This window comes from Equus przewalskii, chromosome 18 (assembly GCF_037783145.1).
Source record: "Equus przewalskii isolate Varuska chromosome 18, EquPr2, whole genome shotgun sequence".
Lineage (NCBI taxonomy): Eukaryota > Metazoa > Chordata > Mammalia > Perissodactyla > Equidae > Equus > Equus przewalskii.
In genome coordinates, this window is record NC_091848.1 from 40,104,483 (window position 1) to 40,119,750 (window position 15,268).

The following is a 15,268-nucleotide window of genomic DNA, read 5'->3' on the forward strand; positions in this document are numbered from 1 at the left end:
CAATGGGTACCATTTATTGAGCACGTCTGTGCTGAGCATTGTTCTAGAGCTTTATGTACATTATCTCACATTCATCATCTTCACATCATCTGTCTAAGGCAGGTACTGTTATTATCCCCAGTTTTAAAGATGAAGACTAGGAGCTGAGAGAGATAACTAGGCCAAGGTTACACAGGTCAAACCAGGCACTCAGACTTCGGAGCCTGTGCTCTACAGTTAAGCCTATTTTCCACTTAATTATCCTTCAACTAACATTTAGAATCTTGGAGCTGAAAGAACTCTTAAAAATTATCTAGATTAACAATTACCCAAACCTGACTGCATATTCGTATTACCAACAGCATCTGAGAAAAATTTTAAGTAACTGCCCCACAGTTTATTCATAAGGTCTGGCAGAAGGACCAGGACTCTGTAATTTTAACAAATGACTCAGGTGATTCTGATGCCCTTATTCTGTGAGTCAACATTTGTGAACACTGCTTGGTTCAACCCCACCTCTGCCCCAATAAATGAGTCAGCTTCTGTCTGCCATGCCATTGTTTTTCACCTTCTACTTTGCAGTGGAGGTGCTTTATTTTTCTTAGCTGCCACCATGGAATATTCAGCATATATCCCCCAGGTAGTCAGCACTGGACTGTGATATTCCAGAGGATTCCTGCTGCTTAGAAGATACAATGTCCTTATTGAAGAAGTGCTGAGGTTACTTCCTTTGAACATTATTTCCAAAGGGAAATTTACCATCAAATACACTTAATTTGTTCCAGTAATTACTTTTAATGTATTTTGGAATGTCTCTCTTTCTAGTACCTGTGGGTTTCAGTGACAATCACCTACTTGGAAAGGCAAGGCTGTCTTTTAATTGTTAACAAGATCTAAAGGTACTCAAGTGGTGGTACTGTGGCAAACACAGTCTCCACAGAGTTCACATGCAACATACTTTTGTCTGTTATCAGTGTATGGCTTCAAGAACACAGCAGAAACCACAAGAAGGTCTTGAGTATGCAGGGAAGGAAAAAGGAGAGGAGAATGGGGTAACAGTATCAAAAAGAGATAGCAATCAAAAAGACTCAGCAAGTAAATATGAACCCTCAAATAAACTAATGTAACAATATTAGCGCTAGCATCTTTGGTTACTGTATGAATTTACTTAAAACTATAGAAAAGGAAGAATATAACGTAAGTGTATCCATCAAAGATGGAATCAGTTATCTTGTGCCTGAAAAAAGGCAAATTGCTTACATTATAAACAGGAAGAAGATTACTTATTTTTTAAAATCCTGGTAGGTTTATTTCATCGAGTACAAATTTTTCTGTGTTTACTTCAAAGTGATCATACTGAAACATCTTCCTTAGTTAGTATTCCTTTCTGAAGCTTGGACAAGCTATTTAGAGCTATTAGTTTTCAGGCTTTCCCTTCAGCCATGATCAAAAGCAGATGGCTCTTTCAATTTAAAATTCTCATCCTAAATCATTGGGTTTCTCTAGCCCGATCAACCTGAAATTGTGGATCCTTAGAATTAAGTTTTTGGGAGATTTTGTTTGTTTGCTGCTTGATTTAGTTTTTGTATTTAGTACTTTGGCTCTATTTGGAATCACCTCAGAAGTCTTTTGACGTTCTGATGACTATGTAATCAATATCCATTTTGTAAAACATATCTAACACAGTTCTATCTACAGTTTGTCTCTTACGTGCCCCAACTGCTGTTTAAATGTGTTCAAACATTATTTCAAATACAACAGTTTGCACGATGACAGTTCAGTTTGTTTAATCCATATATAGAATTATCTTTTATTATGTTAGCTGCTTTTGTGTCTGAAAATTCAATTTGATAGCATTTTCTTGGAAGGAAGAGAGAAGGGAACTAATATTTCAGTACCTTCTATGTGCCAGACATGCGTTGTCTCATTTAATTTTTACAAAAATCCTACAGTATAAGTGATGTTACCCCATTTCACAAGTGAGCAAGCTCTACTTTAAAGATTTAGTAACCTAACCAATGTCACACAATCTAGAAATGTTGGGACGGATATTTGATTCAGAGCTTGCTGGCTTCAAAGACCTCTAATTTTTCTAGTACTCTGTGATCTCTGAAAAGTTTGTTGTAATCTCTTTTTTGTGGTTTTGGAAAATGTATTATATAGTTTCCAGCCAAATTTTAAAATGTGAACCTTGAAATGTTGTATATGGACAAAATAGGTGATCGTTACAAAATCCATTGGGAAGGAATTGTGTAGGCTTAGGGATTACAAAACAGAATAAATGCAACAACAATAATTTCAGTAATTTCCCAAGGGACACAGATGATCTACAACTGGAAGACAAATATCATTCTTGCAAAGGACCCTACATGATATCCTCATAGTTTGATCTTAGGTGGCATTTGAGGTAAAAATCAAAGTACAGGGACCAGCCCAGTCATTAAGTTCATGCACTCTGCTTTGGTGGTTTGGGGTTCACGGGTTTGGATCCTGGGTGCAGACCTACATACTGCTCATCAAGCCATGCTGTGGCGGTATCCCACATATAAAAAATAGAGGAAGATTGACACAGGTAAACCTCAGGGCCAGTCTTCCTCACCAAAAAAAAAATCAAAGTACAATCATGTGTCGTTTAACAACAGGGATACATTCTGAGAAATGCATTGTTAGGCAAGTTCATCCTTATGCAGACATCACAGAGTGTACTTACACTAACCTAGATGGTATAGCCTACCTATATCTAGGCTCTATGGTACTAATCCTATGGGATCACCATCGTATATTTGGTCCATCATTGACTGAAACATCGTTATGCAGCTCATGACTGTTTTCTCTCTTGAGGTGGCAAGTCAATGATGACAAGCGAAGGCAGCACGACACTGGAATTCCAGGAAAAAGATAGTAAACTTTTTAAGGTCTTTACTAGTCATTGCAGTGATTTAATAGTCCGGATTGTTTGTCTCTTCTGGGCCCCATTTTTTCTCTATTTTTAAAAATCCTACTTAATAGTAATATATCTATTGTTTATTATTGTTTATTTAATTATTATTAGGGCTGGTGTGGTGGCCTAGGGGTTAAGTTCGCACACTCTGCTTTGGCAGCCCGTGGTTTGCAGGTTCAGATCTGGGGCACAGACCTACACACCACTCATCAAGCCATGCTGTGGCAGTGTCCCACATACAAAATAGAGGAAGATTGGCACAGATGTTAGCTCAGGTCAAATCTTCCTCAAGCAAAAAGAGAAAGATTGGCAACAGATGTTAGCTCAGGGCCAATCTTCCACCCCACACACACACACACACACACACACACACACAAATTATTATTAAATAATAATACTTAATGATATTTAATAATAATAAACTTATTGTTTATTATCAAAAAATGTATCTATTGTTTATTATTTTTTCTATGACCTACCAAGAGATGTAGTACCCTGCAGTCAATGAGTGGGAAATCTCTGGCAACTATTCTGTTTGTTCTTTACTCCTCTTAACTCTTTATTCATGCTTCCTACTGTTTGTGTGAACTGCACAGTACTTAATTAGTTGAGTACTGGTCAGTAACTAGTACTAAACAGTGAAGTGTTTACTGTTTTTAATGGTTCTACTTCTGCTTTTCAGGGTAAATGTAGGTAGGTCACCTGATTGGTGTCTTGGTTTTGTTATTAGTAAGATATTGACAATCCTGTCTTCCTTTATGAATTATGATGAATATGTTCAGTATCCTCTAAAATTGCTTAAATAACAAAAGTGTCCTTATCTTCCTTTAGCACTTTTATCTTTGCTTTGTGCATCATAATTTGAAAATTTACATGAATATTTTATGAGAGTATCATGCCTAATATTTTAGTATAGAAATGTGCAACAGGAACAGTAATAACTAACAAAGAGCTATGTTTCCTAACTTTTAATTGTGGATTTTATGTTTTATCTTCTAGGATTGCACAAATCCACGATACTTAGCTGCGGGTTCTTCCAATGCTGTCAAGCTAAGTAGGTTTTTTGATAAGGTAATGGCTTCAATTGTTATTTTTAAACTTAATTTATATATTACAGGAATTTAAATTTTTTGTAGAATGCTTTGTCCTTTTGTTCCTTTGTCTTGAACTTCACAGCCTGAATAATACCTGTTTTGATGTCTCTTGTCTGTTGGTATAGTTGCTAAAGTCCTGCTGGCCTATTTATTCTCTCACCAGCGTTCTCTAAGCAAAGGATGAAAGCTACTGGATTTAAATGGGTTTTTTTAAAAGATACTTAATTCTCCTCTTTAGAGCAATTTATGTTTTCCTGTTTTCTAGCTCTCTTTGTACTTATTCTCCCCCCAGCCCCCTCAAAAGGCACTGAACTGAGGAAATTCAGCTTAGTTAAAGCCCTGAGTTCTTTTTGCTCTCCCAGCTATTAATATTCTCCACATAAACATTACTATTACTTTTAAGGTTACATCATCTTCTTGATTCCCTAATCTTTCCCCATCAGAAACCTTTGCATTCCAATTCTTGACTCCTGCTAGCATCATCTTATTGTCCTGACCGGAATGAAAACAGAATGACTCAGCATACTGGGAAATTAGAGCACTGTTTGTCTTTCCTTCACCAGGCCACATGGCTGCATTGCACATAGTATTGACCAAGTTTAAGTTGTTTGCCCAGTGTTGACACTGTGTAGTAAAGTAAAATAGGGTGTATTTCTCTATGCATTATTGAAAAGGATTAATTTCTGTATTATAGTTCCTTTTAACTATAATCTCCCAAGAAAATCATTTCTCTTCTCATAGCTCTTTTCTATGAATCATTTTTCTTTTAGCTGATTAGGGGTCTAATATTTGGACCTTTATCCAATGTGCCAGCATAAGATAAGCCCCATGCCCCTCCCTGGTTAATATTAGGTCACTTGGAATTTTTCGCGTCATTGCACCACTTCCCGATTGGTGTATGGCAAAGGGACACAGGTGTGCTGAGATAGTGATCCCCTCAGTTCTAGTGCAACCAGAGCCCCCTGGGCTGGGTGACCGACAGTCTCTTCCATTTACCCCAGTGCTGTACCCTGGGGTAAATGTGCTGTACAAATATTAGCATTTTCTAAGAGTACCATGTCATGAAAAATGTTGGGAAGCATTGCTAGAAACCAGATTTTCTCTCCACATTGTTTTCAAACTTAAAATGTAAGAACTTCCATGTGGTGTAGATCCTTGGCCCTCACCTAATACAAAATTCTTTCCCCTGAAAGCAACATCTTACAGATCTGTGTCTGACATGGAATGATCCCACAATATGTTGTTTAAATTTTTAAATAATTTATTAATTTTGAAATTAAAAAGTAAAGTTATATCTTAGAGAAACAATGGCTTATAGACTAGTGTGACCCAAGTTTTCAGGTAAGGCTTTATTTAAAAAAAATCAGGGGCCAGCCTGGTGGTGCAGCAGTTAAGTTCGCACACTCAGCTTCAGAGGTCCGGGGTTCACCAGTTCGGATCCTGGGCACAGACCTATGCACTGCTTATCAAGCCGTGCTGTGGCAGGCATCTCATGTATGAAGTAGAGGAAGATGGGCATGGATGCTAGCTCAGGGCCAATCTCCCTCAGCAAAAAGAGGAGGATTGGCAGCAGATGTTAGCTCAGGGCTAATCTTCCTCAAAAAGAAAAAAATTAGAGGGAACTTGGTTGGTTTTAAGAAGAGAGCAAGATTTGGTAAGAAAAGGGTGTTGCAAGTTGAGGGTAGGGAATTATGAGCAAAAGCAAAAAGGCAGCTTCTCTCTTCATTGCCTAAATCATAAAAACACGTATGTAGATTAGGAGGTTGGCCAGACCTCCAGACTGAGGTGGTTGCCTGAAACCAAGGCACTTTACAGCTGTATTTCACCCAGTTTTCTCTACATCATATCTTCCAGAATTTAGTGTAAAGATTTCTTTTCCAAGAGGAAATCTAACTCCTCCAGACTCATTTGGCCAGTAGTAATTCCTCCCTACTCTACATGATAGGATTTTCCTGTCCTGCCCCGGAGAGGGGAAAGAGAATCATTCCCTTCTTGGTTTTTGTGGGGTCGAGTATTTTAATCTCTCAGGACAGCGAATGCCACCTTACGCTGAGTCTCTTGTGGCTAAAAGTAATCCAACCATAGTCACGAAAATAGAATCTGGATGATTTGGCTGTCAGGCCAGTGAGAGCAAGCTGGCGTGGGCCTGGAGGACACTCTGCTCTTATTCAGAGGAATTCTTAGCTTCATAATTCTAGATTCCGATGTCTTAAAGTTAATCTCCAGCTAATCTGTATTCTTATTTGATTAACTTTTCTTAATCACAACAGCTCTAAGTAAAGAAAATAATACTGCTTCTGCAACCATTGCAGTTTCTCAAGTGTTAGAACAGAATTCATTATTTTTTCAATTGTTTTTCATCATCTGAACATATGGTGCTCTTAAACTCATTATAATAGGCCATATATTTTGAGGGTTTCTTTTCAGTAGTAGTGATGGATTTGTGCAGATTCATCCACTGCTTCACCTTATTTCTCCCACGGACCAAATAACACTTCTGAAACTACTGAATGAAGGGTACAGATTAAGTCCATAAAAAGAAGCTAATTGCCTGATGTCGATGTGTCATCTCTCTCCACTGAGGACCTACAGAATTTATCACTGTGTTTACTAGAGGGATGTGGCAGTTCATTATATTACACAGCATTCTCTGTTAGGAATAGCTGTACTATTGTAGTAGAAAAGTGCTCTGCTTTTGTCTTATGGGTTCTCTCTGGTACCTTTTGGGACTGGCTGCTAGGAAACTTAGAGGCAAATTTCCTGTCAGACACTAGGAATTGCATGGGATCTTATGTCATTTGCTAATTATTCAGTCGTTTTTGTTTGTTCATTTTTTTCTTTACTCTATCACTAATGCTTTTTGGAATGAGGCAGGCTTTTATGGAAATACTCCCACAATCCTGATCTTATTAGCTCCAGATTTAACTCATTGTACTAGACGTCTGTAGCTATTGAAAAGACTCTTAATTTGGATATGTGTCTTTTAGTCCTGTTAGTGGCCATTGCAGTCAACCACTTTTTCCAGGTATGTGTGCTAAACCCTTAAAATCTTTATTTGTTTTTCACAGGTCATAGAGAAGAGATACTTTTTAAGAGATGGTAATCAGGTCAGTATCTATCTTTTCTTGATAAAATGGGTTCTTAAATTTAGAGAGAGGTGATTTCCAAGTTTATTTTCAGAAGTGATTAAAAAAAAAGTGAGGGGAAGTCATTTGTAGGTACAAGCAACTGATTTTCTTCTGTCCTGTTAAATAAAAAAGAAAAAATCAGATCAAGGGAAAATAAGGGTCTAAGGGACAAAAAAAGGGGATGGGGGTAAAGTTACATTATAAAATAAAAGAAGAAAATTATTTGTTTGAGACTAAAGGTGTATATTCAGAGTCTACCACAGTGCAGATAATTCATATAAAAGTCTAATAGGTAAATGTTACGAGATTCATCTTCATCCTCTCTGATTTAGATGACACTATCACCAATTTGTTGGCAAATGTTTTCCATTTGGTAGACTTTTTCTTAGTGAATCTGCCATGGTTTTCTGAGTAAAACCTCATAATGGTGATTCTTTAAGGAAAAAGAGGCCAACATACAGAAACAAAAAATAGGGGGTAAAATCTAAAGACTTTTAGCACTTGAACTCTGTCTGCTTGAGACTTAACGTGATTATCTTTCTTGCCTGCAGATTCCGGGCTTTCCTGATCGAAAAAGGTTTGGGGGCGGAACATTAAAGAGCCTTCATTATGACTGAATTGCACTCCTCCTTTGGAAGACTGAGCAAGCAGAGGCAGTTTTTCAGGGCTTTCTTCTTGCTGTGTTGATTATTAATGTCTCAGCCTTTGAAGAAATCATCTTAAGATGCCACCCTTCAGCCTCACCCTTTCATGAAAAACTGAAAGGAAGTGACAGTGGCGGGGGAGGGTCGGTCCAAACTTTGTCCCCATTCTCTCTGTTCCTCACCTTTCTGTCCCTGTTTATAGATTATGTAAAAGCCTTGTGGAAATATGAGATGTTGTCAAAATGATGCAGTAAATGAGCGGTGACAGAGTGCCGCACAGAAAATTGACTCTTGCCTAGAACCGGAGGGATTTTATGGGTCTGTAATTCTCCCACACTCCTTGCTGAAGGCTTAATTAAGTACTTCAGAAATGTATCTCTATTGTTTTACTTTCTTGGGGGGAAAGGTTATGTTAACCAGCCCTAAGTTGTCCACCCCGAACAATCTCTGTCATTTTCAAAGAAGCAAAATGGTGTTATTTAATTGTCTCCACCCTCATCACACACAAGGATGCCTAATAATAGCCACCCTTGTCTCCCTCTCCTCTCCTTTGCAAATGGCTCCATGGCTGGAAGAGGCAGACTAATAGCTAGAGTTAAATATAAATAGATTAATAATACATAGAGAACAGCAGTACCAGAAAAGAAGAATTCTGCAAGAAACTGACGGCTCACTAAATCCTTCACTCTTTAGGTTACAGCTGTCTGCACTCTCTTACTGTTTTCAGTTTGGAAATAGGCTGAAATCTAAGACTTGCGCAAGGGCAGTAAGAGAGATTTACAGCCTCTTCAGTTTTTATTTTTTTTGAAGGAAAAAATCAACTCGTGATTTGTCCCTTAACGATAGTCCGTAAACTAAGAATATCATTCTTTGTGTCAATGGTGTATTTATGGCGAGAAGTAAAAATAAGTTCCAGAGCAACATATTTACATCAGTTATGGACTAGCATTCTTGGCTTTCATAATCCAGAATTTTGGGGGGCGGTGTGTGTGTATGGGCATTAATTGTTCATTGTTACTTTTTTTACCCATCATTTTTGCTTGTTTAACTCTCTTCCCCAGTTCTTTAATATATAAACCTGGTTTCCAAAAACTGTAAGTTGCTCCCTTATTCAGTAACACCTTTTCACACATATTCTCTCTCCAGCTCTGCCACAGCTCTCTGCACTCCTCATTTTGCTCCCTATTCAAGTATAGTAATAATAAATACACAGTTTCAGCTTCTCATTTTAAAACTAGGGGAAAAAATCACTTCAAATTCCCTTTCTATTCCATTTTAATTAAATTTCAGAAGTACTTTGGAAATCAAGGTATTGTGAAAGAAGATATTAAAATAAGAATGTTAGAGAGAGCTTTTAGAAAGGCAGTCTTGGGAATTTGGAAAAGGATTGCTAAAGCACTTTCATCAGCTAGAATATTCTCCAGTCTTTCTTTGCATCCTCCCCCACAAGACTTAGCCTTGATTTCTTTTTTGACATAAAGGAGAGCTATGCAAATCAGGATCTGTATGTGGAATTTGGCACAAGTGTGTTGTGACAGAGGCTGTGCAGTTAGGAAGTAGAAACCAAATGCATCCACAAAGACCCAAACCAGCCAAAGCGCTGTGTATTCCTCTTTTAAAAAATAAATCAAAAACCCTCTCCTTTTCTCCTCTTTCTTCCTCTTTCCCTTAATTAAAATAAATCCCAATTTCTTTATTTTCTTCCTTATTGAAAAATAAAATAAAAGTAACCCAACACTGATGGCTTCAGGGTCAGCCTTGAAAAATGAGTAGTACTGAACTCCATTCCTTCTTGCTGTCGGGCTTGACTCCCTGAGTTATGGTTTTCTAAGAAAAAATGATTTTTAATAATCTAGGGTAAGTTTGTTACAAGTGTTAGTAGCAGCAAAAGGCTGTTTGCCAAAATGAATGTTATTAGCCAGAGTTCTTCAAAAGAATGTTTTTGAAGCCTAATTTTTACTAAGACTTCCTGAGACCTGCTCATAAAAATTGCTTTTAGATAATAAATGAGTATAAATATGAAAACACTTTCTAAAGAATGTTCATCTCTAATTTTCTTACTTTGTTGATGGAACAAATTGCTACCATGGAGAAAGGTTTTTTTTTTTTCCCTGTTGTGATTTAGATGGCTAGCCAATGTTCTTACGCATTGTGGAGATAACCAGATGTGAAGGCATATGGCCACTCATCTGTCCCTCAGGTGGCAGGACCCTTAGTTGGAATCCAACGAAGGATTTGGGTTGGTCTCTCCACCTTAGTGCTCTAAGAGTCGCTTTCCCAAGGAGGGTGATCCATATCAGCTTAATCTCAGCTTCTCAGAAGGCCCTGAACTTGAGGTCTCCATGATATAATCCAAGTGCCTTGACCCTGCTGTTTTTCTATCCATTCTGAAGATGGACTGCATGGAACAGTTGTGCTCAGCTGTTAGACTAGGATGAAGAGCTCCTAATCACTGTCCTAGTTGGAGCTGTAGCCCCACTATTGCAGGGCCTCATATGGGTATTTAATAAGTGTTGACTTAATTGAAATTTCTTTATTTTTGGGGGGTTTAATTGAAATTTTTGAAGCACAGGTAGCATCTATTTTAAGAAGTTTGAAGGTCTAACAGGATGTCTGCATTGATTTAACATCTGTTAAAATTCAAAGGAGCATACTGTTTAGGGGGAAGGAGGAGAAGGAAATGAAAAATTCACTTCTCCCTAATCGCAAGACTGAGTTAAATCACTGTGATAGGAGAGGAAGGGTTCCAGGAAATCTAGCTCTGGAGAACCCTGAGCCTCAGGTATTCCACAGTGTATTTGCCTCATGCAGAATTGGAGCTGGAGCCTGCCAGGGCTGCTCCATAGAGTAGGAAAGGGATCTGACTTCCAGTTATAATTAATCAGCACCTCCATTTAAGGACTTAAAGCAGTAGCTTTCCAACTCAAAAAAGTACATAAAAATCCTCTGAAGTACTTGTTTAAGATGCAGATTCCAGGATTTCATCTGTCCCTCTCTCCCAATTCTATGTATAGCAATAGGTACAGATTTTGGGGGGGGTTTTGGTGAGGAAGATTGGCCCTGAGCTAACGTCTGTGCCAGTCTTCCTCTATTTTATATGTGGGATGCCACCACAGCGTGGCTTGATGAGCAGTGTGTAGGTCCATAGCCCTGGATCCAAACCAACAAACCCCAGGCCGCCAAAGTGGAGCACACGAACTTAACCACTATGCGACCAGGCTGGCCCCAGGATTTTGTATTTCTAATAGGCAAACCAGGTGATTCTGATGTAGGTAGACCATGATTCACCCTTTGAGAAAGATAATGGACTAATATCAAAAAAGTAGAGAATACATGGATTACAGATTCTGTACCTTACGGCCCTGTTATAGCAGAGTTCGTCAAGTTTTTTGACTTCCTTCACATGATCTCACCTTAATGAACTGAGCCACTCCTCCCTCTCAAGGCCACACAAGCCACCGTAATCATGACCTGATTGTCACACCCTCTATTGGCAAAACAGGAAATGGTACTGCTACCATTTTTATTTGCTACCAATTTTTTACCCTCCAGGTATATCTATTTCTGATCTAATAAAATGCCTTACCATCTTATTCACAGCCCGTCTCTTGTACCATGTTTGTTTTCTCAGCTGGCTAACCACTAAGCTTTACCAAGGTCTTCAACAGGTAATTGTGAAGACTGAAACCCCTAAACTCAACAAGGATGTAAAATCTTGCTCAGTACCATCAAGTATATCAGGTAATCTATCAGTTCCATCTTTGTCTTGAAGCCATCTGTCCTGGCATCCTCCATCCTCTGTCTCGGTTCTGGAGTGATTGCTCCATAAGCCTGTCACACTCTCCTTCACATTACCTGTAACAATACCCAGCTTCCTGGATGTAATGTTTTCCACCATCTTGGTGTGGATCAGTGGTCTTCCGACTGGGATGGGTACAAATATCCCCTCTAAGAGGTTCATGGGCACAGATAGTTTTAAGGGAATCACTTTCCAGATCATCAGTTCGCATGTATGTTAAAATTGATCTGCTTGTGGATGCAGCTCATTGCTAGTTCTTATTTCCCACCTCGACTTTCACAATCGCCCGTTTCCCACTACAGAAAAGGAACATCTTTCTAGTTATACAATAGAAATATGAGGGGGCCGGCCCCGTAGCCAAGTGGTTAAGTTCGCACGCTCCGCTTCGACAGCCCAGGGTTTCACTGGTTCAGATCCTGGGTGCAGACATGGCACCGCTCGTCAGGCCATGGTAAGGCGGTGTTCCACATGCCACAATCAGAAGGACCCACAACTAAAACATATACAACTATGTGCTGGGGGGTTTTGGGGGAGAAAAAGCAGGAAAAAAAAAGATTGACAACAGTTGTTAGCTCAGGTGCCAGTCTTTAAAAAAAAAAAAAAAACAGAAATATGATATGAAGGAGATACCTGGTCTCCAATTCCTGGTCCTCTTCAAATTCTCCACCTCACATGTTCCCAGTTTTGGTTCACTGAATCCATCCTCCTTTGTCTGGTTTTTAGCATCTTTGTTCTTGTTCAGCATTTCCATATTGCGACTCTTCCAGTCCAGTATGTGTTTGCCTTACCCCAACACACAACCTGCTCCTTCCACTGGGTGTCTTTTTGAGTGCTAGAAGGCACACCCTGCCCAGAAGTTTCCCCTATTCCCCTGCGTCAAATATCTGCCCACTCTCTCCCTCTCCCAGAAGCCTTCCTCGCTAGACGCGTCCACTCTGCTGTTTCAGTCACGCTGCCCTAAACACAGTTCTTTGAATGCCCTGCACTTCCACTTCTCTGACTTTGCACACGCTGTTCCCTCTGCTCAATGCCCTATCCAACTTTCATTCTATGTGACTTGGCTCAGGCATCATCTCCTTTGGGAAGCCTTCTGTGCCCTGCTGGGCAGGGCTGAGTGCCCCCAACCCCTCCCGTAGCACCCTCGGCTCTTCCCTGTCCTAGCATGAATGGCACTCTGTTGTAGCAGCCCGATTGTGGGTCAGTCTTCTCGGTACACTGCCCTGCTAGGGAACAGGACTGAATCTCAGTCATTTTTGTATCCCCCACATCTCACAGAGTCTGGCACATAGGAGGTCCTCAGTAATTGTAAAATAGATGAGTGCATGATTACATTAATTAAAATAGAAAACCATCAGATGTACAGTCAGAACTATCTGTTCCTGTTTTGTTTATTCTTGTATTTCCTGTGTGTATATAGCACAGTGCCTGCACAGTAGTTACAAAGCAAATATTTGTTTTATTGAATTATTGTTATAAAAACAGGAAATAAAGTTAACCCACTTAGGAGAAAACCCCCCAAAGTTTGGCAATAGGTTTATTCAATTTTAAATATTTTCAAGCCCCTCAAAGTAATTTTTATCCGGTCAGGGATCTGCTACCACTTTCTCACTCTTTGGGAAATCTCTCACACCTTAAGAACTGAAACATCTCTTAAATCTGTCTTCAAAGCTGATTCAGTGCAAAGAGCTAGGAAGTTTATGGAAAAATAAAGCAGTAAAGCTTTTTCCTTTGTCTTTTATTGACTCCCATTCATTTTTTTTTCCTAACCACTGAAGACTAACCTCCAAGATCAGTAGAGATTCAAGACCCAATGTACTCATAAACTCAGGTGCAAGAAATATTTTTCTTGAATTCACTTTTGGATTTTGAGTCTGTATCCTGCAGGAATAATAAAAACTTAGCCTCAGTGAAGCTGGGGTCTGCACCCCCACTTCCTCTCAGGTTTGCATATAAATTCCAGGGAAGCTTATATAACACCACAATTTCATCTGTCTATGCTGACAGACGCTGAAATGTCCTATAAGCTGCCTGGTCCGCAGGCATCAATCCACATGGTTTGTTACCAACCTGTCACTTGTTTCTATCGACATGGCCCCTTTGGTCTGGCTCTCTCTGTGCTAACGCCTCATACACAGGCAAATCATTCTGCTGCTACTGCAGTATGCTGGAGCCAGGGGACATCTGGAGATTGCTTAGACCCATTTATCTAAAGCAGAGGGTCTACACTGCAGCCCATAGTCATTTCAAACCTGCATGAATGTTTTTTTGACATAATTGTATCAGGTATCTATCACCACTTAACAAACCACCCCAAAACTAGTAGCATAAAATACACCATTCTATTTGCTCACAATTCTGTGGGTCAGCAATTTGGGCTAAATTTAGCTGGTGGGTCTCCTCCTGGTCTCACCTGAGATCACTCATGTGTCTGCAATCATCTGGCAGCCAGATTGCCTCATTCACACGGCTGGCATTAGTGCTGGTCTGTTGCCTGAACCTCTCTCTCCATATGGTCTCTCATTTTCAAGGAGGCTAGCCCAGCTGCTTTGCATGGTGGTCTCAAGTAGCAAGAAATGGACAAATCCTGAGGCACAAAGCACTTTTCAAGCCTCTGCTTCTGTCATGTTTGCTATTAGCCAAAATACGATTCAAGGAGGTAAGAAAAAGACTTCATCTCTTGATGGGAGGAGCGGCAAAGTGACATTGCAAAGGGGCATGCATACAAGGATGAGAGGAAATTATGGGCATTTTTTACAATCCACCACAATGGGTTTATGGATTCATTCATTCATTCATTTGTTCTAGTTGCCAATGTTTAAAAATTGGAGCTTCATATGAAATTCTTATCCTGAAAAATCACCTAGCCTACTTAACCCATTTACATTCCCTGCCTGGTCTGTTGCACTTGAGTTTGTGATAATAAAGCCTAGTTTACAAGGTTGTTCTTGTGAAATTAAATGAGGTAATGTCTGTGGAAAAATCTGGCACGAACAGGCACTCGATATATGGTTTCTTCCTTCCTGAATATGAATACCCACGAAGTTGATACCTGACCGTGGCAAAGGAGAATAGCCAAGATGAAGGACAGAGGAGTCATGGAAAAGGTGGCTGGAAAGTAATCCCTTGGTCTGTTTTTAGAAAGATAAAGGGATTAGGAAACAAGATTCTTAAAGAATTCGTAAGAACACAACACATATTTAAGAAATTAAGAGGAGCAACAGTAAACATCTCAGTTTACTTTAAGTGAAGTCCTTCAGGCTCTGAACAGTTTACCCAGCTCAACCCTGGGAAGCATCTGCGGAGAGCTATGTAGACCTAGGCCCCGTTTCAGGTGGCTGTGTGTAAACACATCTGTGTCAGAGCACAATTCATTTTCTCCTTGCTCCCCAGGGAGTGAACACTGCCCTGTTCCTTCCTGGCCTGAGTCAGGACTGAGTGGAGAAGCCTCTGCCACACACAGCAGGCACCTGCTACCACAGTTCCTCTCCTAAAGAGCTTCACACTGTCTGCCTTTAGTAATTAGCCTCCTTCTCTTAACTGGAACAAATAATTGGCCAATCTTTAACTCAGGTGAAGAGGAGCTGGGCCTCTGCAAACTCTTCCAGAAACAGCCCGGGTTTAATTTTTAAAAAAGGCAATTGTGTAAGCAGTTTGGAAATAAGCATGCTGGACTTTCTCCTTAG

The 15,268-nt window shown here is 39.7% G+C and overlaps 2 protein-coding genes across 6 annotated transcripts in view; one reads left to right on the forward strand and one right to left on the reverse strand.

Moving 5' to 3' along the window:
* The window catches only part of RABL3 (RAB, member of RAS oncogene family like 3), a 35,282-nt gene extending 25,471 nt beyond the window's left edge, over positions 1 to 9,811 (forward strand). For 3 of the 5 annotated variants that reach the window (XM_070583822.1, XM_008514638.2, XM_070583820.1), the window contains 3 exons: positions 3,920 to 3,991; positions 7,083 to 7,121; positions 7,694 to 9,811. In XM_070583822.1, the coding sequence (XP_070439923.1) occupies positions 3,920 to 3,991; positions 7,083 to 7,121; positions 7,694 to 7,759 (177 nt within the window). In that variant the 3' untranslated portion in view covers positions 7,760 to 9,811. The remainder of the gene's footprint in view (positions 1 to 3,919; positions 3,992 to 7,082; positions 7,122 to 7,693) is intronic. The other 2 variants (XM_070583823.1, XM_008514639.2) reach the window with 1 other exon arrangement.
* The window catches only part of GTF2E1 (general transcription factor IIE subunit 1), a 69,876-nt gene extending 57,227 nt beyond the window's left edge, over positions 1 to 12,649 (reverse strand). Inside the window, exon 1 of the mRNA XM_070583819.1 lies at positions 12,216 to 12,649. The gene's annotated coding sequence lies outside the window, so the exon portion shown is untranslated. The remainder of the gene's footprint in view (positions 1 to 12,215) is intronic.
* Between the last annotated feature and the right edge of the window lie 2,619 nt (positions 12,650 to 15,268).